Source organism: Corythoichthys intestinalis, chromosome 15, assembly GCF_030265065.1.
Source record: "Corythoichthys intestinalis isolate RoL2023-P3 chromosome 15, ASM3026506v1, whole genome shotgun sequence".
Taxonomy (NCBI): Eukaryota; Metazoa; Chordata; class Actinopteri; order Syngnathiformes; family Syngnathidae; genus Corythoichthys; species Corythoichthys intestinalis.
In genome coordinates, this window is record NC_080409.1 from 22,472,250 (window position 1) to 22,497,453 (window position 25,204).

Here is a 25,204-nt window from a genome sequence, read left to right on the forward strand (position 1 = left end):
CTAATGCAAGTTTTTCAATGTAATTTTCTGTATTTAGTATTTTTTTCATCAATGCAACTTTTTATGTATATGTATTCCTCCAATGCTTTATGTATATTGGTGAATTCTTGGTGGCTGCTATTGACGGTGCGAGATGTCCAATCCATTTGAAGTAGGAGGGTTGACAGTAAATGAATATTCGTTCATTCGCGGTGAACAGCAAATGAATATTCATTAATTTGCTGTCAAACCTTCTACTTCAAATGAATTGGGCATCTACTAGAGAACAACTAATTTCAATTCACATGCAACAGAATAATAATTGGACGCAACATGATGGAATGTTTAGCACTGAAATGGCACTGAAAGATGAGCATTCAGAGCCAGATCTCCCAGTTTAAATGAATTGGTCAATGTAAAATCAGGTATCAAGGGGTTAAACCCAGGCCAGCTGTCCTATTACTATTCCTTTATTTCAAGCCAATGAGGCTTGTATTGATTTTTTTTTTTAAATTACATTAAAAAAACCTTTACAAACAGTATAAACAGGGTTGACATCATTGGCAGCTGGTGACAGTCTGGTTGGACCACAGTGGCTTTTTCTTTTCATTTGAGCACACAAACCTCTCCTTATTTTCTCACACAAAGAAAAGGATTATAAGTGTCAAACAACCCTTTTTTGGTTTTGTTAAACCTAGCCTGCCCTGAGTGGCAGTGTTGACAAAGTTAAGACCTTTTTCATTTCCACAATGTTGGCAAAAAGGGCAAGCGCGAGAGCCAGTGGAATAACTTTGACGTTGTCTTTGAAATGTTTGAAAAATTCCTGATGTTGCACAACGGCCCCATTTGTTTCTTTTGTCCCTTTGGTAAGACTATCACACAGCCTGCATTCTTCATGACGGGGTAACATGAGCGATATCCCTGGCATCAATGTAAAGCATACACATGTTTGTCTTTGACATGTTGTATAGATCAAGAACAGAACCACTGAGGTGAAGCACACCAATACTAACATTGTCAAGCCACGTTGGCAAAAGGACGCGAGGAATGCGCCATTAGTTTGTAACACAGAAGACCAAGATGCTTTTCTACAGGCAGATGAGGGAGAATACAATGTCTCAAAAACACTTTTGTTTTCTTCAACACATAAAATACAGTTAGAGATGATCAAGGTCCGTGTATGTTGGGTTTGCAATAAAAAGGACTCATCTTACATGAAAATAAAGATGAGAAATTGTTTGCTTTGTCTCCCCCATGCGGTGACCTTTTTCATAGTGATCTGTTGATTCGTCTTGGCAGAGTGAGTGCAAGTGGTCATGGCTTTAAATTCATTCTTCTAAAAATAGATTTTATATTCGTCTATATATTTATATATATATTAAGAACTCATTTTGTATAATCATCTGAACTCACAATGGCCAGATTTGAAGGGAGTAAAGAGTCTTGAGTAAACAAGTTGACACCATAAGAGTTGAAATGTACGACAGAGTAAGAACGAGCCACACAAAGAAAGAGAAAAAAAAAAATAGGAATCCAAGAATAAAGTCGTATTACGAGATTAAAGTCCTAATATTACAAGAACAAAGTAATGTAAAATTACAAGAAAAAATCGTAATTTACGAAACTAACGTTATAATACTATGTAAATTTAATATAAGAGTATTAAATTATGTAATATTACGAGAAGAAAGTCAAGATTATGAAAAAAAATTAATGTTACATCATTTTATGTAATATGAGATCAAAGTCTTATATATTTTTTAGTTATGTAATATGTAATACAGGGATTGGACAAAATAATGGAAACACCTTAAAAAAATCAACAAAAACTAATTTAATAAAGTGTAGGTCTGCCTTTTGCGGTAATTACACCGTCAATTCTCCGAGGTATTGATTCATATAACTTGTGAATTGTTTCCAAAGGACTTTTAAGCAATTCTTCTGTTAGAATACCCTCTAACTTAGGGGTCGGCAACCCAAAATGTTGAAAGAGCCATATTGGAGCAAAAAACAAATTTGTCTGGAGCCACAAAAAATTGAAAGGATGGATAACGATAATGAAGGCAACACATGCTGTATGTATCTATATTAGATATATTTGCCTACTATCGAAATGACTAAGTTGGCTACAAATACATAATGAGCCTTAATGATTCAGTTTTCTCAAAAGCCGACAGTTTGCCTTACAATCCAATGTGCCTTATACTGTATATCACCATGACTTGACATTCCATATAGCTCAGCTCCATCTTGTGGATGCATAACGCAACACCAACCACTACCTACTACTACTGCGCCTTAATGCAGTGTGCCCTATCCATGAAAACGGTTTTAAAATAGGCCATTCATTGAAGGTGCGCCGTATAGTGTAGAAATTACGGTAAATGTTTATTTTCCCTGCAGTGCATCATATAGCAATTGACGCGCCACGTGATTACTCTGTTGTACGATGCCGCCTAAAGTTTAAGTTCAATACAATATTAATTAGGGCTGTCAAAATTATCGCGTTAACGGGCGTTAATTAATTTTTTAAATTAATCACGTTAAAATATTTGACGCAATTAACGCAGATGCCCCGCTCAGACAGATTTAAATGACGGTACAGTGAAACGCTCACTTGTTAATTGTGTTTTATGGAGTTTTGCTGCCCTCTGCTGGCGCTTGGGTGCGACTGATTTTATAGGCTTCAGCACCCATGAGCATTGTGTAAGTAATTATTGACATCAACAATGGCGGGCTACTAGTTTATTTTTTGATTGAAAATTTTACAAATTTTATTAAAACGAAAACAATAAGATGGGTTTTAATATAAAATTTCTATAACTTGTACTAACATTTTTCTTTTAAGAACTCCAAGTCTTTCTATTCATGGATCGCTTTAACAGAATGTTAATAATGTTAATGCCATCTTGTTGATTTATTGTTATAATAAACAAATACAGTCCTTATGTACCGCATGTTGAATGTATATATCCATCTTGTCTTATCTTTCCATTCCAACGATAATTTACAGAAAAATATAGCATATTTTATAGACGGTTTGAATTGCGAATAATTGCGATTAATTACGATTAATTAATTTTTAAGCTGTAATTAACTTGATTAAAATTTTTAATCGTTTGATACCCCTAATATTAATGCATTAGAAGAATGTGTCATGTTTGTCCTCCTACAGAAACCATATCACAACTAAAAATGTATTTCCCTCCCCCGTCTTTTTCTGATTTCAAAATTTTTGAAAAAGCTCCAGGGAGCCACTAGGGCATTGCTAAAGAGCCGCTGGTTGCTTACCCCTGCTCTAACTCTTTTAGAGACGATGGCGGTGGAAATCGACATCTTAATTGAATCTCTAAAATTGACAATAAATGCTCAATGATGTTGAGGTCTGGGGATTGTGTCGGTGTTCTGACGAATGGGTATCCCGGTCGAATTGCTATCCAAAGTGCTACTGGGCATGCGCACGACAACCACACCCCTCCATTTTATAGTGCCTATTTTGACCACTAAACTCTGTAAGCAATTACGTGTACGCACGAAAGACTACGATAGAATATTGACGATATTGTGGGATATTAGCGTTAGGACGTTAACGTTGTCTGATAAGCAGTAAAAATGTGGGTCGCCTGGGTTTTAATAGTGTTTATTGTTCAAGAAAGAATATTGACATTATAGTGGGTGTATCTAAACATTTAATATTATATCAATAATATATCTAAATAGACGTGTCAAAACGTAAAGTAGATTTGTCCAACATTAAGCTGCTATCAACAGCGAGGATACTACTTCGACAAGGGATACCTATTCATCTGAACACCGGCCATACGAGATGCTCAACTTCATTAGAATGTACCTCATGCCATTCTTTAACAAATATGTTCAAGGATTATGATGCCAAAATGTTAGGTGTTTCCATTATTTTGTCCAGCCCCAGTATGTACAGATGCAGTGCGGCTAATTTAGCTAAAGATTACGTAATTTACGTAAAACTCCGCAAGTTATTTCACCTTGGTTGGGAGCCACAACAAAGCATAGATCCTTATATTGATTATAATTTAATGTCGATGTGCCAAAAGATTAAAGCCTTCCTTATTTGTGAAATAAATAAAAATACAGCCTTACAAGATGCTGTCAATATTGTTCATTTTAACAGAGGTGGCTAAGCGCTATGTTAAGTATGCAGTAGCTCATGCTAAATTAGTTGCACTGTATTCATACATAATGAAAAAAGTAAAATAACACCTTTCCAGGAAAAAGTTCTGATCCTGTGTAGTTTTACGTAAAATTACATAACATTACGACTTTTTTCTCGTAATATTGCATAAAGTTATGTAGTACTACGACTTTTTTCTCCAAGACCTAGATGTTTTTTTTCTTTATGTGGCCCTAATACTCCGTCGTAGAAATGGCAAAGCGGCGACGCGTAAAGGTTTGCTGCACGCACGTTGAACGAGTCTGAACCGAGGAGACTGAAGCGGGACGAGAAGAAACACGCAGCGTAGCCCTTGTTGGGTCTCCCTGCCAAAAAAAGGGGGGTGGCTCACATCGTCAGCTTGGTCTGGACTCTCCGAATGTGCTTTGGGGTGTTTTGCGTTCACCGTCGACCACAGTGTTTTGATCACAGAGCCAGGAGCGTGGGCGAGTTGAGGGAGTCCGACGATTGGTCGCCGCTGCTGCTGCTGCGACGGTGGGCCTTGGAGCAGGACTCGGAGGAGGGCGAGGGGCTGTCGGGTTCCAGCATGCTAGGGTAGGTGAAGATGAGGTTGGGAGCATTGGGCGTGGCGGCCGGGGTGGATGCCGCCACCACCGGCGTGTTGAGACTGTCCCCGTCCGTACAGTACATCCCACCCAGGCAGATGGGTTTGATGACGGAATGCTGGGGTTTGCCCACCGCTTCCACCATGTCATCCGGCTCTTGCTTCACCACCACGTGGTTGACATGGTTCCGGGCGGCCATGTTGGGGCGCATGGTCAAGGGCAGGGGGGCGCACTGCTGGTGTTGATGGTTCTGATGATGCGGCGGAGGATGGTGGCGATCTTCATTCGGCAGCTTGCACACGGGATTGTGGGCTACCAGCATGAACTCCAGTTTTTCCTTCTCTTTCTGGAGGGTCTCGATTTCTTTCTGCAGATCGGCTTTCTCCTCTTCCAGTTTCTCAGTCTCCTGGTCAGGCAGAAAGAAGAAATGAAGTGAACCACTGAATACAAGTTGTGTAATTGGACGTTTGTCATTAGCAGGCGTTGATTTAATAGTAAATGTACTCGTATTTATTGAATTTTAAGGTTTTTAAACTTAGTTTGTTTCATGGACTTTACCATCAGTTGACAGGACAGCTCCCACAAACATTGCACCACGCCTTCCCATTGGAGGCCAACCCAGGCAGAGCGTTTGGCTTTCATTGTGATGAACTCAAACACACGCTGCGTTTAAACGCCGGATTTAGCTGGGAAAAGGACGAATGTTTTACTGCATACAAGCAGGCAGGAGTGTCTCAAGAGTGATTTGGTCGAGGATTCAAGGTAGTTATTTGATAAACTATCCCTATGCATGCACGTTCTTTGAAAGCTCTTTGTTTTGTGATTGCCGCCATGTTGTATCCATACACAGTAGCATAACTTTACAGTCCAATGATCAGGGAATTTTCAGCAAACTGCCCGTTTTTTTTTTGTTTGTTTTTTTAACAAAAAAAGTAGTAATTTAGACATTTCTGCGTCCCAATCTTTTTTTTGTTGCCTTTTAATTGTTTTATTTTGAGTAACATTTCAATCTAAAAACGACGAGGGGCAGATAGCCAGCAAGACGTGCTGAGGCAATAGTAACATCGGAATTTAACCGAAATAAATTGTGATTGTATACAGAAAAATGCAAATTTTGCTTTTGTTGAGTAAAATTAAGATGATTCTGCATGCTGTCCTCAAGTATTAAGTTTCTGATGAGAAAAATTGAGTTATTTATTAGCTGTTGTAAACTTGCACAAAATTAAAAAAAAAAAAAAAATTAAGTTGCTATTTTGGGCAAAATCTTGTATGATATGTTAAATATTGCTATTGATCCTGACAATACAGGTGATTATCCCTGCATTTTTGTGCATCTAACATGGAACGACTGATTTTTTTGATGTCGCTGCTCATGGAGACTCATAAATGCATAAGGGAGGTGCCTGTTTTGGTTTTAGGTCGCTAGCGGCTTTGATTTTGAAAATATTTGAATTTTAAGTTTTTTAAAATAGGCCCTCCACTGATTGGCCCTGAGCCCCGTGTCCCGTCAACTGATAGTGAAGTCTATGGTTTCATTTTTTTTATTTTTTCAAAAGGGGACTAAAACATTAAATATTGTCTTAATTATTTTTATTACTTTTACTTATTTTTAAAATCCCTTAAATAATAAGGATAAAACTATTATTAACATTATTAACTATTACTAACGATTATTCTCTTCACTTATTTAAAATGTTTATTCATATAAAAAATGTATTACAAAGAAAAAAGGGATTGAAAAAATGCTATTTGTCATTACATATTACCATTTCATTTTAAAAAAAATTTATTTATGAACCGCATTCGGGGCCATAACCAGAGTGTAATGATTTTATAATTCATTTTATATTTAAAAAGATTAATTTAAAAATCAAATTAAATTAACACTTGTACTATAGTTATGGTGGAAAACACAGACAATGCTGAAAAAGCCGTTTCTGCTCTTGCACCCCTCTTTAAAATAAACTGTTGTATTTTAAGCCAAAAGTACTGTTGTGTTTGATATGTCTATATGGTGCCATAGCAGTTTCATGGTGCATTAAGCCCCCGAACTATTTTTAATTTGTCCGTTCTACCCTGAAAACCCCTGTTTACAGACACTGCGCAACCGCTTTTGTTTCAACCTAGCCATGAAAAGAAGCTAAGTAATTATATTTATTATTTAAAATATCTGTCATTTTAGCTTAGAATCTTTGATGTGTAATATTTAGTTAAAAAAAAAAAAAAACGAATTAAAAAAAACATTCATTCGCATATTTTAAACTTATAAACAAATGACGTCACAATGAAAAAAATAGTGTCTGTAAATAAGTAACGGATATCGAACTCATAATTATCATAACTATGTTTTTTTTTTTTTTGTAACTAATTTTCCCCAATATTTTAGATGATAAATAATTAATCCAAACAAAGAAAAATTGAAAATAAACGTTTAAAAGGGTACATATATGAAAAAGAAAATCTCAACCACTCCTTGATGTCTGCGATTTATGCATCGCGACCCTTGTTATATTATTATGTTTCACCCATAAAATCCCCCCAAAATCCGGCTGTGGCTATTCACAGCTGTGTTGACGCACGGTGATACATGCTACATGGAGTTTTGGGATCGAAACAAGGTAAGTATGCGATAATATCTCATTATAATCATGGTGTCTTTATGCTCTTTCGTGCTCTCACCTACAGTTAGGGTTTCGCTGTTTAATTTTTATTTATTTTTATTAAATGCCCTCCTGTTCAGTTCCCACAGAAAATTGAGATTTTAAGCTTTCCAATGATTTATTACACATGCATATAGGACAATTTTGAAATTTGGCCAAATTTGGGGTCTCAGAGCAGAACTTAGTGTTTTCGGCCTTATACTATTGTTGTCTTCATGACCAAAAATGTGATCTCAACGTATGTTGACGCAAAGTCTTTATGTGCTTTTTTTCAATTGACAGAAAGAGTCACTTAATCTATAAAGGGTTAACCGTGTGACGGGTATTTGTTAAACACACTTCTTTTTGCAAAAACTTTGCGTAGATGTAATTACACTCGTCTGCCGAAAGAGAGCGGTATTGCTCCAAATACAGCAATATGAGGAGTGTTATGTGTTTTTGCTTTTCATGAACTTGAGTGCCACTGTGTGTGTGTTTGTGTGTGTGTCAGGGACCATAAGGCACAATTCATCACGAATGCAAGACAGAGAGGCAAGATAAGGTGACAAGCTGTCTGAGAACTTTGACTCATGGACAAAGGTATGAGGAAGTAGTTTTCCAAGGAGCCACACAAAGAGGAGGTGTGCAATCAGAGAGCACTGTTTGACTCGAAACTGGTATTTCCTTATTTGGTATTCCAAAAATGGCCATGCAACAACAGCAAAAAAGGCATTTATTTCCCTTTGTAATGCTGTTTTGTGAGTGCAAATCAGGACATTCCAGGTTTGGGAGATGAACACAATCGGCACTGAGAGCTTGCTCGTGGCAAATTCCATTCCTGGGAGTTTTGGAAGTCTCAACAGGCTTGGCTTAGTGAAACTTGGGCTAATTGATTCATTTTGTTAGCGTCTCATTATTGGGGCTGTGTGTCTGTCTACAGCTACAGAAAGCTTGTATATTTCAGTCGGCCTTTTATGTAACTATCACGGGGCCCAAACCTGTATTGCCAGCTTTTGACTTTAGGTGTGGAGTACATTTACTCAGCAAACGATTGTACTTCTGCCAGGCTGAAGACAGCTTTCGTCATCATCCTGTCTGCAGCAACACTCAGTGCCATTTACAGTCTTTGGTTTCATCGTGAGCATCCATTTGTTAGTTTCAGCATCATTCTCATTGTAACGTGCAAGAAGGTCTATCTAAAGAGGGATTTATAAGAATTTATAGACTATTCCAAGGAGGGCCCCATACTGAAAAATGAAAGTGCGCGGCCCACTAATACTAATTTTGTTTTCAATTTGTGCTAAGCTGTTCAATGCAAAATGCATTAGCTTGGTTCGGTAAGTATTGGAGTGAATAATTTGGATCGATATTAGTGCCGTCAAAATGAATAGGAATATTAGGAATACCTGAAAATATTTTCATTAAATCTAACAACATTCAATCTTATTTTATGAGTTAAAAAGTAGTGACGTGTGATACTTTAAAAGTGAACATATTTCTAACAGTCTATTTTTTTTTTTTTACATTTTTATATCTAATGTAATAAAAATACTATGTCCCATTTGAACAGTTTTTCTCATAATATTTTAATAAAGGTTCAAATATGTTTATTCGGCCCCCCCAAAAAACCATCGCTTGTTTGGATTTTGGACTCTCTCCAGTTTTTATAATATTGACATGATCACCGCATCAGGTTCGTTCGTACTCACTCCTTGCAGCATCTCAGTCAACTCGCGTCTGCGGTTGCGGCATTTGGCAGCGGCCAACTTGTTCCTCTCGCGCCTCACCCTCCTCTTCTCTTCTTCCTCTGGGGTGAGCTAAGGGTAAAGATCAAAGAATGGGTTAGGTTGTAGGTAATGCACGTGTAAAGCCTCAGGTCACAATGCAAAGAGTATGTGTTTATGCATGGCTGTCTGCAAAAACACGGTGTATGCTAAGGTGAAACTATGCATTTACACTGCAGTACTTTATTTTGTATGAAATACAATGAGAAACATGTCAGTCAGGTAACCCTGAGCAATTTAGTGTCTCGTTTGAGCGTACAGAAGCAACATTTTGGAATTTTTAGCCATGAATTTACAAAAACAGGTTGGTTAAAATCCTGCATAACATAATCCAGACGATACCAGATTTCATATGATTTTTTACAAATTTTTTGAAAACTCCACTCATACTCATTTACTGCCATTGATGGTGCTAGATATCCAATCAATTTGACTAGGAGAGCACATGGCACTGAAACATGAGCATTCACTGAATTGGACATCTATTGCCTTCAATGGCATGCGATGATTTAAATACTATGTTAAAAGAAAACAGTTGTGATTATTTCTGAAAGCAAAGGTTTGAATCTAATCTAATTATATATATAAATAGTTATTTTAGTGTGTTACTTGTGGCCATATGGTCTATTTCTGTTTTACCTAATTTTAACTTCACCAATTTAGTTTTTATTAGAATTGCCCGATATTATCAGGTAGCTGATAATATCAGCCAATAAAAGCATTTTAAAATGATATCAAGATAGTATTGACATAGGTTTTTCATGATCAGTTTTGGGCCAATACGCATGCTGCCTTCAAAGTAAAATATAGGCACCTTTCCATAACTTTTAACAAAATGTTTATTTGGAAAACCTCGAAGTTGTTACATTTATCATTATTAAAGCATCCAGAGGGGCGTCACAATAGAATTAGCCATAATATGTTATGTCCACGACCGCATATATCGCTATTGGATTTTTGGAGTTGGACGATATCAGTTAAAAAGTCATTATCGGACAACTATAGTTCTTATAAACATTTTTTAATTAGCTGATTTAAAAAAAAAAAAATAATATAAAAAATACAATCATGATTAATAGATTTATATATATATACATGGAACTACTATATATATATTTTTTTGATTGACAGAAAATAGTCACTTGCCTGATAGAGTTAAAGATATTTAGTGCCAACTTTTGAATAGTTGTCCGCTGTAGTGACCGCTGTGTCTAAAAGTGTTAACTCACAAGTTTTTTGAGTTATGAGTCATAGCTTCGTCTTTTTTTCCCATGAGCAAAAATTTGAATTGCGAGCAAATTCTAGATACTCGCTGCTCAAGCGACTCGATGATGCCACTTTCAGGCAAGGAGAGCTCCCTGTTTAACACGACCATTTCCATTTGACACATGAACATTTTATATCAATGCATGAATCTGATCTCTTTCCAATTCAAAAAGCGATTCCCTCACCTGTTCGTCTCTCTTGCGTCGGCCTCTGGCGTCCCCGATGGAGCGGATGACCCCAGGCCTGGCCAAGGGGTTATGCCCCAGCAGCCCTTGCCCATTACTCAAGTGATGGCTGTAAGGGTGTGAGCGGGAGTACGGGTTGGACATGGAGGTGATGACGGTCGGCTGAACCATCCACTGGAGGTCTTGGCTTGTTGTGATTGCATTAATGGTGGGGATGAAGGCACTGTTGGAGCCGGGCATGTCGACCCTGTATTTCTGGAAAGAGCATAAGTGGGATCATAAGCATGTGTGCATTTTCCGCCATTACCTCTTGTGGTACTAATGCAAGAGTGACATAAGCTGTGAATCGTGTGGGAAAGCCCAAGGTGCCCTGTTATCAGTCCTCTTTACCACCGAAACTCCAAGACAAGTGATGACATGCAGGTGTTAGAAACAACTTTTGGGTCTGCTCTATTAATCATGCGTCGGTAAGTTATTTACGCACGTCCTTTTATTCCAGTTATTCCCAACCTTCCGTCGGACATCCCGGCAGTCTTATGGAACTTTTTGTTTATCTGGTGACTCATTTGTTCAGTGCGTGCGAAACGCGCTCAGTTCCAGTAAACCGGGAAGCAACACGCCACTTTAGAACTCGCCTTTAAAATACGAGCATTGCAGTTGCGCAAGGGAAAGCGAATGTCAAAAGTACGCCCCGATTGAATTTAAAGCAACGATTCCGGGCTTTCCCTTCATAAATAAGTTGTCAACTAATACGAACGATCTGATCACGATAACTACAAATCCTCGGTCATTTTAAACGTATAGTGGATGACACTTCCACACTCAATAATATTGGACCATAACGCATCGCACCCAAAATGCCAAACTAGATTTGTATCTCCGAATTTGTGCCTGTTGCGCGCCTGTCCAACTTCACATTTTGACAAGAGCATTTCATTCGCATCGACATGCGTGAGAAAGCTCCCTAATATGGCGCTATACGTGCAAACATTCCATTTAAATGCAATTATATTGCGCGGAATCGCAGCTTTTTCTCTTAACACCAGCACATTTGTTGGCTCAACATACACGATTAAACCATTTTAATTGCATTCATTAAACTCATTGGCCGCCATTGACGGCGCTAGACGTTTAATTCGTTTTGACTACGAGGCTGGCGAATGATGCTGGCAGGTCCCCGGTCAAAATGGATTGGACGTCTAGCACCGTCACTGGCACCGAAAGTTGAGAATTTACAGCCAGTCCTCACAGTTTCAATGAATTGGACGTCTATCGTCAACTTTACCCACATAGTAGACCGACGTTTAAAAGATGTTGGATCAACATTCCGCTGTCGAGCTTATATCGTTGAACCAACGTCACTTTTGCACCTTCAATGTTGTTTCAACGTTGAAATCCTTACACAACCTAAACGTCATTTCGATTATGAATAATATTGGAACAATGCTGAATCAATGTTATGTTTTCGACCAAAACGCGCGCTCACCCATAATTCAATGACTTTTCAATCATATTTCCCGGTCAATCATAAATCAATTATTTGTCAACATTAGTTCATCAACTATAAAACTATGTTAACCCAACAATCGCCTAACATACCATTGAACAACGTTGTTTCAACGCCACTTGACGTCGAAAATTTCGATGTCAACCATACTGATGATTTTGATGGAAAATCAACGTTTATTCAATGTCTGTCTACTATCTGGGTACTGTTTTGTTGCACACACATTGTTTTTCTGTTTTTATCAATTTTTTTTTTTTTTTTTAAATACATGTGTTTACAGGTAAAATCAAAAAAATATATAAACAATAAAATAATAATTAAGTTATTCACTGCCATTGATAGTGATAGCCATGAAAATCAATTTGAACTGGGATTGCTGGAGTTGAGTGATCATTTTTTTACCAATGTGTTAATAATAAACTAATAATTGATCATATTTAGCTTAAGTTTTGTTAAATAACCGGGTGAAAAATAGAAATAAAAAATAGGCAACGCACACAGCACCTCAGTGCCAGTCTACCTGGTAGGTTGAGGTAGAGATCGGGCTTCCGATGGTGCTGCTGCCGCTCGTAAATGACTCGGGCTGTGCCGGAGAAGTGCTGCTGCCGCGGGACGAGGTGTCGTAATTCCCGGAGTATTCCTGGTACATGATCCAGGGGGGGAAAACAAGATATCAAGAGACCTGTTGTGTGCGGTGTTTCAGGTAGCAAATCCTCGCTCTTATCAAAGGCACCAACAGAGTGGTTAAAAAATAAATAATTCTTCCACTTTGACTGCTCGTGTCCAGAAAACAGTTAATAAAAAGGTGCAGTCGAGGCTCTGCAGTCGGCAATGGAGGTGATTGTCCGTTTGTTATTGAAGAGGTGCAAGGTGCGCGAACTTGAACTTAAAGTTAAGATCCACGCAGGTTAACACTCACTTTAAAGTCGGATTTTTCGCCGGTCGATATAATTTCCACTGTCTTGCCGATTACGCGCGATCTGTGGCCTTCGCGGAGCACTTCGATGTTAGTTTTTTTCCCCCTCTCCGCTTTTCTTTACTATTTTTTTTGTTACCACACTTCCTAGAGATGACTCACTTCAATGGCACTGTCGAGAAGTGCAACTGCTTTTCAACACCGACGAAAGAACACACGTCACGCTTATGGGCGTTGCGACTTGAGCCGAAAGGGAGGGGGGGCTCTTTTCCATAAAGTGGCGAAATACACAGCCGTGTTGAGTACTTCCTCCGGTGGATACTGGCGGAAGAAAAATAGCGTTGATGAAACCCAAATAGTCTTTCGGAGATACGTACGAAGAGATTTCTGTGCCGGTTTGGACGTCAGGAACAGGCGTGTGGTCCTCGCTTGCTTGTCGCACTTGAGTCGGTCCATTGACGCATGTCTCCTAAAATGGGCATTTGCGTCAGAAAGAGCACAGTGTGGGTTTCCTTGGTAAAGGAAGCGCGACGTACTGGAGGGATTCCCTCCCCCGTTGAGCACCGCCGCTCTCCGGACACGCTTTCAGTCCGCATCCTCTCGGACCATTTGGATCCACTAATTGTTATGTTCCACTTTTAGCAACACCCCAGTCACGTGACTTGGCAGTGGTGCCAGAATAAATAAAAAAAAAAAAAGTTAAATGATAACACCTGTGCGCATCACCACCTGCTTCGCTCCATGTTTTGCAATACATAAGACTTCAATTATGGGAAGACAATCCAAATTACTAAGAAGGGTGTAACGGTACACAAAAATCTCGGTTCGGTACGTACCTCGGTTTTGAGGTCACGGTTCGGTTCATTTTCGGTACAGTAAGAAAACAAAATGCAAAATATAAATGTGCTAGTTGTTTATTACACACCTTTGTGCTTTCAACAATAGGAACATTAGCCTATACAAAGATCGAATTCTGCTCAAAAAGTAGCGGGTATTTAAAAATAATCCAACAACAATTTGCCTTTCAGACCCCGCACATTGGCCAGCTTTCTTTCTGAAAGAAAGAAGAAAAAAGAAGTCCTGTGCTAAAGAGAAAATCAATCCCAATGACAAAGATTTTAACATGTATTTTACAAATGAAATGCCTCAATGAATCTTCTTCATATGAACGGTTTTCAAAAGCTTTATTGGTGGATTTTCTCAAGTTAAAGCGCCACACAGAAATTAATTAACTGTGTAAGCAGGATGTGTGTATTATTTTTATTATTTAATTACATGTGTTTTAGCTCATTTCAATTTATTTTATTTTAATGGGCTATTATTTATTTTATTATGCGTTTATATTTTACAAATGCGATGTGTTATCCATTTATATTGTATATTTTATGTTGTATAACTTTAGTTCCTATGTGAATATTAGTTCCTACTTGTTTTGTTGTGGTAGGAGGGTTTTGTATTGTACACGGGGCCGTGTTGGTTATTATTATAGCAGAGTAGACAACAGTAAATCAACAAAGACAAGTCAACTGTGCCCCGATCTACCACTCAAGAGATCTGATGGACTCAAAAAGTGGGTTACGATTGCATATGAGTTTGAAAATCGACCAGATCCACCGTATTTTTACACTAGTGACTTCCGGTCTGCCCGATCCTAGCTATCGGTAGTAGTGTTGACGCAGGAGGGCTGCGTCTCGCGTCAAATAATAAACTCTGCCGTTCTTTTCGCATGCGTCTAACACGCGACGGCACTGCGACTGGTGTGCATTGGCTGATTGACTTTAACGCCCGCGTTTCACTGCGTTCTTGCGGCGGCCACGTTGTCGCGCCATTGTCGTTTCTGGGTTATACTGTCCTACCGTGTTGGTCCTCGTTATAGTAGAGAAGACGGAGTAAATATAATTTACACAAAGAAACTGTAACCCGATCAGCTCACAGCCTCGAAAAGTAAGGGTTAAATTACGTCAGAAACTCGTTCGGTACGCCTCCGTTCCGAACCGAACACCATGTACCGAAACGGTTCAATACAAATACACGTACCGTTACACCCTTACAAATTACCCATATATGCTGTAAGGACAGAATTGACCATTATTATACAATTATTAAGTGAATTATTTTCATTATGTTCAGACTTTCCTTTCCCCCCATTTCACTTGCTGAATGTGCCAGTCAATTTCCCCCCCCTAAAATGCACATTTGATTGGCTGATGACTTCACCCCTCCCCAACTACACACACGCACCAAAAGCCCAGACAGAAATACAACATGTCGACAACATGCCGCCTCCTCCGATATTAGAAGGTTTTTTTTTTTCGGCCGGCAGCATCCACTCTAAGTAATGTAAAAAGTAGGGCTGTCAAAATATTAAAAATTTTAATCGAGTTAATCACAGCCTGAAAATTAATTAATGGTAATTAATCGCAAATCAAACCATCTATAAAATATGCCATATTTTTCTGTAAATTATTGTTGGAATGGAAAGATAAGACACAAGACGGATATACACATTCAACATATGGTACATAAGTACTGTATTTGTTTGTTATAACAATAAATCAACAAGATGGCATTAACATTATTAACATTCTGTTAAAGCGATCCATGGATAGAAAGACTTGTCGTTCTTAAAAGATATATGTTAGTACAAGTTATAGAAATTTTATATTAAAACCCCTCCTAATGTTTTCGTTTTAATAAATTATGTAAAATTTTTAATCAAAAAATAAACTAGTAGCTTGCCATTGTTGATGTCAATAATTACACAATGCTCATGGTGCTGAAACTCATAACATCAGTCACACCCAAGCGCCAGCAGAGGGTGACAAAACACCAAAACCACAAGTAACAAGTGGACATGACACTGTGCTGTCATTTTAATCTGTTTGAGCGGGGCATGTGCGTTAAATGCGTCAAATATTTAACGTGATTGATTAAAAAAAATTAATTACCGCCCGTTAACGCGATAATTTTGCCAGCCCTAGTAAAAAGACATCAATTTTTTTGAGGTGGGAAACACACCACAATTTTTTTTTTTTTTTTACTGAAAGTTGAACCTGCATCAGAGTTAGAATAACATTAAATTGTGTGAATTTGCTAACCTGCAAAACTCAAATAGGAAGCTGCCTAGAGCAGGGGTCCCCAACCGCCGGGCCGCGGACCGGTACCGGTCCCTGGCCCATTTGGTACTAGGCCGCAAAAGAAATCATTATTAAAGACTGCATAATGGCCAAATTACTGTAATTTTGGCCTGTGCCCCTTAACACACCAGTATCCCTGTCTACTCTAGATATAATACTACAGGATGGAATGTCATCATAGAAATCCATTGATTGGACTGCTAGCAGTACATCTTGTTTTGTATATGGCGGAAAACACAGACAAGGCTGAAAAAGCAGTTTCTGCTCTTGCACTCCTCTTTAAAAGAAACTGCTGTATTTGCCAAAACAACTGTTGTGTTTGATAGAACAATATGTCTATATGCTGCCATAGCAGATTCATGGCGCGTTAAGCCCCCGAATTATTTTTAATTTGCCGTTTTACCCTGAAAACCCCCGTCTACAGACGTTGTGCAACCGCTTTTGTTTCAACCCAGCCATAAAACAAAGGTAATTAATCATATTTAAAAAAAGACTTTAAAAAATGATTCACTCGCATATTTTAAACTTTTAAACAAATTACGTCACAATGAAAAAAATGGTGTCTGTAAAAAAGTCACGGATATTTACCTCATAACTATCGCTTAATTGTATTATTTTTGTTTCTGTCGCATTTTTTCCGATATGTTAGATGATAAATAATCCAAAAATGTTTAAACGGGTAAATATATGAAAAAGAAAATCTCGACCACTCCTTGATGTCTGCGATTTCTGCATCGCGCCCCTTGTTATATTACCATGTTTCACCCATAAAATCCCCCCAAAATCCAGCTGTGACCATACAGAGCTGTGTCTTGACAGTCATGCTGTCAGATACATGCTACATGGAGTTTTTGGATCGAAACAAGGTAAGTACACGATAATATCTTGTTAAAGTTATGATGTCTGTAATTCTGCTCTAGCGTGCTCTCACCTCGAGAGATAGTTTTGCTGTTTAAAATAAATGTTGTTTTTTAAATGCCCTCCTGTTCAAAAATTTTCTTCCCCCAGAAAATTGAGATTTTAAGCTTTTCCAATGATGTGTCACACGTGCATATGGGAATTTTGAAAGTTGGCTAAATTGGGGGTCTCAGAGCGGACTTCAAGTCACCTGATTTCCGCCATATCTATGTGCGCTTGTCCTCGATAATAATGTCTGACGTAGGGCGGGTAAATCACATTTGCTCCCGGAAATAATTTGTCCCCACACTAGAATGACTGAAAATAGACGTCTTTGGACAAATGTTTTACGGGGAAAAGGGCACCTGACGAGCCAGAAGATGAGCCTACAACCTTGAAGCAAACAAAATCTACGCTACTTCCCAATTACTAAAAACCAACGAACTCCGAAGGAGTGGATTCGTGAGCCGTTTGTGAATAAACCGAGTGATTCGAGCGTGTCTGTGCAACAGGAGGATCAATTTGTAGAGATCACAAATGACGGCGACCTTAAATTTACATTTGAGACAACAACTCTACCAAGGTTCTGGATTAAAATCATTCCGGAATATCCTGACATCGCTAGGAGAGCATTGAAAACCGTGCTACAATTTCCAACATCGTATCTTTGTGAAGCGGGCTTCTCTCACTCTCCCATCACACATTGATGGGACCGTCTCGTCTCAAAGAAACAAGCTCAGGCCTCCCACTGATTCAGCGGGTGAGTTATATTTTCCCTGCACTTAACACGACGGGCTAAAAACAAATGTTATTTTATATTTGCTGTATTTTTCTGCTGCACATTGCCGGTGTTCTGACAAATTTTGCATGCGCGTAACGTTAAAAATGCATGCGAATGCAGCGATTCCAAAGTAACCACTACAAACTTTCTTTAAAGAAAGGAATATCAACTTACATTTGCCATGTTAGCTGCACACAACTGCAAGCAGCTCTCACTTATCGACTTTGCCGTGTCGTTAAGCATTAATTTACACCATTTTCGTGTTGCACATGTAAGTTTATGAAGTAAATATTTTTTTAGCACCGTTGGATAACATTGACAGTCCAACTAAATATAAAAGAGGGCTTTTTCACCGCCACAAAAGCTTTGGGAGCAAAATTTTATAAGGGGCAAAATTTGACAGAACACCGGTCCGTGAAAAAAAAGACCCAAATCACACCGGTCCATGGTGCAAAAAAGGTTGGGGACCCCTGGCTTAGAGAGAAGTGTCCTCCTGTATGTGTTTTGTTCTATAACATTAATTAAACTGTAAGAAATGTAGTGTTCATCCCCATCACCCTAAATTATATTCATATTTTATTTATGTGGTCTTAAAGCAGCCCAAAGGAGCGTTCATTTTTTGTTGGGTTTGGCTGTGCTTGTTGACAAAAGCAGTAGTTTTTTTTTACATGCAAGAAGGCTCCTTTTTTATTTGTTTTTGTTATTCCCTGACTAATAAGTTTTTGCAGTTACATTTAATATCTTTATTTAGACAATGTTGAGTGGTCTTAAGATAAATGTTTTTTTTTTTTTTGCATTCTTGGATAGTTTAGAGATTATGAAGAAGCTTGTATTCATTGTGTGTGCTAATATTAATTTATGTTCAAATATTGCAATTTAAATTTGCTAATAAAATCCAGACATTTATTCTGGAAGCTTTGAAAATATTTCTTTAATAGTTCTTGAAAACAAAGGATTGAATCAAATTGTGTATCACCTGAACCAATACCAATGAAATGTAGTATTCATAGGTTAATACAGATTTATTTTGCATTGATCATTTAGCCTTGTAATTAATTAGGTTCATATTCGCGAGAGATGTAGTCCTGACCCCCGTTCACCCAATTTGTTTGGTCTTATTAATGTTAATGTTAATGTTAATTAATTTTTAACATAAAAAACTGAAAAGTGGGGCGTGCAATATTATTCGGCCCCTTTACTTTCAGTGCAGCAAACTCACTCCAGAAGTTCAGTGAGGATCTCTGAATGATCCAATGTTGTCCTAAATGACCGATGATGATAAATAGACTCCACCTGTGTGTAATCAAGTCTCCGTATAAATGCACCTGCTCTGTGATAGTCTCAGGGTTCTGTTTAAAGTGCAGAGAGCATTATGAAAACCAAGGAACACACCAGGCAGGTCCGAGATACTGTTGTGGAGAAGTTTAAAGCCGGATTTGGATACAAAAAGATTTCCCAAGCTTTAAACATCTCAAGGAGCACTGTGCAAGCCATCATATTGAAATGGAAGGAGCATCAGACCACTGCAAATCTACCAAGACCCGGCCGTCCTTCCAAACTTTCTTCTCAAACAAGGAGAAAACTGATCAGAGATGCAGCCAAGAGGCCCATGATCACTCTGGATGAACTGCAGAGATCTACAGCTGAGGTGGGAGAGTCTGTCCATAGGACAACAATCAGTCGTACACTGCACAAATCTGGCCTTTATGGAAGAGTGGCAAGAATTTCTCAAAGATATCCACAAAAAGTCTCGTTTAAAGTTTGCCACAGGCCACCTGGGAGACACACCAAACATGTGGAAGAAGGTGCTCTGGTCAGATGAAACCAAAATTGAACTTTTTGGCCACAATGCAAAACGATATGTTTGGCGTAAAAGCAACACAGCTCATCACCCTGAACACACCATCCCCACTGTCAAACATGGTGGTGGCAGCATCATGGTTTGGGCCTGCTTTTCTTCAGCAGGGACAGGGAAGATGGTTAAAATTGACGGGAAGATGGATGCTTCCAAATACAGGAACATTCTGGAAGAAAACCTGTTGGTATCTGCACAAGACCTGAGACTAGGACGGAGATTTATCTTCCAACAGGACAATGATCCAAAACATAAAGCCAAATCTACAATGGAATGGTTCAAAAATAAACGTATCCAGGTGTTAGAATGGCCAAGTCAAAGTCCAGACCTGAATCCAATCGAGAATCTGTGGAAAGAGCTGAAGACTGCTGTTCACAAACACTCTCCATCCAACCTCACTGAGCTCGAGCTGTTTTGCAAGGAAGAATGGGCAAGAATGTCAGTCTCTCGATGTGCAAAACTGATAGAAACATACCCCAAGCGACTTGCAGCTGTAATTGGAGCAAAAGGTGGCGCTACAAAGTATTAACGCAAGGGGGGCGAATAATATTGCACGCCCCACTTTTCAGTTTTTTATTTGTTAAAAAAGTTTAAATTATCCAATAAATTTTGTTCCACTTCACGATTGTGTCCCACTTGTTGTTGATTCTCGACAAAAAAATTAAAATTTTATATCTTTATGTTTGAAGCCTGAAATGTGGTGAAAGGTTGCAAGGTTCAAGGGGGCCGAATACTTTTGCAAGGCACTGTATATCATCCCTACCAATGTTGAGTCCAAACCTGCGCCCTTGATCTCAACATTAACACAGAGACATTAATAATACCAAACCATAGGCGGAGTTTGACTTTTGGGGCTGGGGGGCACAACCTGTTGATGACCCCGAAATGCAGTGTCAGCAATAAAATTAACTTACAAGAATATTTATAACAAGTTAAAAATTAGCGGTTTTTGTTTCCCATCATTCTTGAGGGGAATTCTAAATCAGGCCAGCTATACTTTTCGCCAAGATCATCATCCATTGAATATGGTACGCTCGCCAGTGTCGTGCCAATGTTTTTACCCCCGTCAAAAATGGTATCCCCTGGGTGGAGCCACTGTGCTGTACTGATTTGCTTGATTTCCGTGTTGTGGTGAGGTAGTTATCTACGAAGTTTTAAAACATGGCCCAACCATCAAAAAAAACTTTTTTTTTCTTCTGTCGTATAACATAACATACGTACTGAAGGCAAAAAAAAAAAAAGGCAATGTTTTACTGTTTTACTCGTTGGACGACCTATAACTGTTATTACTGTAATTCAAGTCCTGTATGTAGTTTCTCCAGTTAAATAAACGTCAATGTCAAAAATATATATAACTGTGGTTCTTTTCTGGCTTCAATTAATTGTTTTACATAACTCATTACTAATGTGTGTGTGTGCGCTCCCGCGGCCAGGGGATACAATTTTTAACGCGGGTAACTACATTGGCTAGACACTGGTGGTGGCTCTGTTGTACAATTAGCGTCTTTAGTGAGGCAAATTGAAACTCCGCTGACCATTTTGGCGGTGCTCCCTGGCGCTTCATGGCCCAAATTTTCAATCCTTGGTTCTTGCTCAGTAGTTGTTGTCGCTTTTGAAAGCTTAGGTTTGAAAAAATTACGTATATTCATCTTGACTCTCGGTCCTCGGGTGATTTTGGCTATGCAGAGCAAATGATCATCAATGGTGCTGGTCACATGATCTGTTTGAAAAATAATTTTGACCATTATAAAACTTTTAAAATCTTTTTTTGTTCATTTCATTCATTTCTGTTTTTTTGTTGAATTGCTTTCAAACCTTCATAGACAATATTTTTTTCTTTATTCTTAAGTTTAGGCTTAAGGTAGTGTTATCAAATTTATCCCGATAACAGCGGTAATTACAAAAAAAACCAAAAAATGTATCATGTTAAAATATTTAACGCATTTAATGCATGCGCTGCACGACCCACTCACGCATTGTCGCGCTCAATCTGTAATGGCGCCGTTTTTCCTATATAGAGAGATAAAAGGCTGCGTAAAATGAGTGAATTTTGGCAGCCTTTCGAGCCTTTTTTTAATTGGCTAAAGCCTTACAATCCCTCTCCCTACGATTAGAATTATCAAGGGAAGAAAGGTAGCAGTTGATCATTTTCTTAACACCTGAGCCACGCAGTGGTCGAGTAGTTGTCCCCCAACCCAGAGGTTGTGGGTTCAAGTCTCCGCCCTGATGAACTCGTCTAAGTGTCCTTGAGCAAGACACTGAAACCCACATTGCTCCTGGTGCTGTGTCACCAGTAGGTGGATGGCGAGATAGTGTAAAGCGTTTTGAGTGCCTTGAAAGGTGGAAAAGCGCGATATAAGTATAACACCATTTAACACCATTTATTTTACCGGAAAACTTTAAAATCATATATAGGAAAGTCAATGACATGCAATGACACTTTCAGCCACCGGGGTGAGGGGCTGGCCCCCTCGGCCCCCCTCAAACTCCGCGTATGGTCAGAGCTGTATTTCTCACCAATATAAACCCAATTAATTGATATAGGCTGAAAGATCAATGCAAAATAAATCTGTTTAGACTTGTACGAACTTTCACGTGTATTGGTTCAGGTGATACACCGTTCAATTCAAACATTTGTTTTCAGAAAGTACTAAAGAAACATTTGAAAACTTCCAGAATAAAATGCTGCATTTTATTAGCAAATTTAAATTGCAATATTTGAATATAACGTATATTAACATACAAAATAAATACACATGCAAAAAATAACCATTTGTCTTAAGACCATTCAACACTGTCTGTCAAAATAAATAAATATACAGTGGTACCTCTACATACGAAGACATTCCAGCACCTTGTGTGTAAGTCGAAATGGTCAAATATCGAGCAGGATTTTCCCATAAGAATACATTCCATTAATTCGTCCCACAGCCCGAAAACCGACACTAAATACTTAATAAATACTGTTGGTACTATTGTAAATAGCAATCACACAGAGCAAATCAAATAAATTATTAATAAAAATAGGAATGATAATATAATAATAGTAATAATAATAATAACACCTGTAATAATGTAAGAAATTGGGTTCTAATATGGCGATTGTTTTTGCGTGGTGTACCTGAACGCATCGTGTGGCTGACTTGACAGAGTGAGATAGGACATTTTACTTTCTCTTTGTTTACTTCGTTCAGCTGCGGCGGACAGTAGGCATGTTGTGTTGCACAAGTTGATGGAATAAAAGATTACAAACCACAATAATAATTGTCACCTTAACTTAGAAAGACTGGTGAACAGAGGTCAGAGGAGGACAATCGAGAGTAGACATTTTACGGCCATAATGTCAAGCCAGTTCGCGGATGAACACACAAAGCTCATATTTATCTATTATTTTCGTCTTCATTTCAATGGTAAGCCTCACCTTTTTGCTTATTTCACCACCTGCACTAACAATCTTGCTACCGATGTTGATTTCTCTCACAAGAAAATCCGCCGTGCGTACAGGAAAACAAACTGCGGCGCTGTCATAAATCGTCGTATTTCGAGAATGTCGTCGGATGTAGAAACAAATGGCGAGTCAAATTTTACATTGGATGTCGAAAAGATCGTGTGTCGCAGTGATCGTATGTCGAGGTACCACTGTAACTGAAAAAATATATAACTAAAAAAAAGTTCCTGGTCGGGGGATTAACGGCGCCTTCCTTCAGGTAAAACATGACTACTTTAGTCCACAAGCACAGCTAAACGCAAAAAAAAAAAGAAAAAAGAATTTAATTCTTTATTTATTTAATTCTTAATTAACGTATGATTATCTGGAAATAAAAATCTGCATATGCTAGAAATAAAAATATTTTTAAATAAATAAAATATTGAAGAAAATAAGTAACTACATTTTAAATAAATGCAAGTTATCAGCCAATCAAACGTGCATTTTTTAGGGAAAAATGGACTGGCACATTCAGCATGTGAAAAAGGGTAAACATCATGAAAATAATTGAAACATAAACACTAAACAGAACATCATGAAAATAATTTACTAGGTAGGGTCAATTCTATCCTTACAATATATGGTAAGACAATCTAAATGACCTATATAAGTGAACTCCTTAAATAATGCAAATAGGGTTGCTTTAAAGTTGGTGGGGACAATTTGAGCCACAGACTTCATAATGTATTGACGTGACACATTCGCCATTCATTACGTCACCCCTACCCAAAGGGGGCCATCCCACACTCCGCTACATTTATTAGCAGTTGGTCACATGTAGCGATCTAACGCCGGATTTAGGTTGAAAAAGTACGAAAATTGTACTGCATATAAACAGGAAGGATTGTCTCAAGAGTAATTTGTTCTAGGATTCAAGGAAATTATTATATTTTTAGTACCATGCGTGCATGCATTTTGAAACGTGAAAACAATCAATAGAAGTTAGCCGCTACAGCATTGGCATTATACTTTGCAATATATATGTAAAATAAATGCTACCTGCACGAATTGAGACTCTTTTACGTCCATATCTATAAAGAATTCATGGATTTAAGCATTGATTCACAAGAATTTTCAACGGCTCTTTCTTTGCATATGGCGGCCGCTAATTTCCTTACTGACTACCAGTGTTGTGCATGAACGCGTTCCTTGAACGATCGTTCATGAACGCGTTCATATTTTGGGCGAACGTGAATTGAACGCATCATATTTCTGTCTCATGAACGTTACTGTGAACGCGCTCATTCTAGCGGTTGTGAGCGGTGCTCATAACTTCGTTCATGAGTTCATCACATTTAGAGCCTTACCGACAAAACTGCATATAAAGCCGTAGGCTAAAAACACACAATAAAAAAATTAACATTAATAGCGCAAAACTGTCCAACCTGGCAACCCAACCTGCCTGTCACGGCCGTAGTGTTTAAGCAAATACATCATCATAACAAGAGCAGCATGGACACAGAAGCTGGCAGCTCTCGAAACCCGGCCCGCTCAGAGCAACTTTCTACACAGTACCAGCATTTAAAAGAGTTTTACGAAAAAGTCAGTACCGACCCGGATGGCAAAAATATAAGAAGACCGTCTGTACGTCGGTAACGTCTTTAACCAACCTTAAACGGCACATCGAAATAAAGCATGCGACAAGCCTTGCTAGGTATCTGCGACTGCGAGCATGTGCGATTAAATAAAGAGACGGCAACGGTTGGCCAGAGCAGTACCTCTGCCACCCAAATACCGCTAACAGCATACCAGAGCGGCCCCGTTTTCTGTCTCTCCCAGCCGCAGCTAGACAATCTAGTTCTGCAGTATATTGTGGGAGACTCTTCAGCATCGGTGGTCAAATATTCAGGTAGGAAATGAACTGTGATTATTTTCTATAAGCTTTGGAAATAAATACAGTAAATAATAGTTTGCAACAATTTTTGGCGAACAAAAAGAACTGAAATACAAAAGTTCATTTTTTGGAACCATGAACTTTAGTTCAAAACTTTGAATTATGAACTATGAACTGAACAG

At 38.4% G+C, this 25,204-nt stretch overlaps 1 protein-coding gene across 4 annotated transcripts in view; it reads right to left on the reverse strand.

Annotated features, from left to right (window-relative positions):
• Nucleotides 1-433: 433 nt before the first annotated feature.
• The window catches only part of fosl2 (FOS like 2, AP-1 transcription factor subunit), a 30,400-nt gene continuing 5,629 nt past the window's right edge, over nucleotides 434-25,204 (reverse strand). The window contains exons 1-4 of one of the 4 annotated variants that reach the window (XM_057859429.1): nucleotides 12,636-13,616; nucleotides 10,609-10,863; nucleotides 9,083-9,190; nucleotides 434-5,140 (exon numbers count right to left, since the gene is read on the reverse strand). In XM_057859429.1, coding sequence (XP_057715412.1) covers nucleotides 4,595-5,140; nucleotides 9,083-9,190; nucleotides 10,609-10,863; nucleotides 12,636-12,764 — 1,038 coding nt within the window. In that variant the 5' untranslated portion in view covers nucleotides 12,765-13,616 and the 3' untranslated portion in view covers nucleotides 434-4,594. Of the gene's footprint in view, nucleotides 5,141-9,082; nucleotides 9,191-10,608; nucleotides 10,864-12,619; nucleotides 13,617-25,204 lie in introns of those variants that run through there. The other 3 variants (XM_057859430.1, XM_057859432.1, XM_057859431.1) reach the window with 3 other exon arrangements.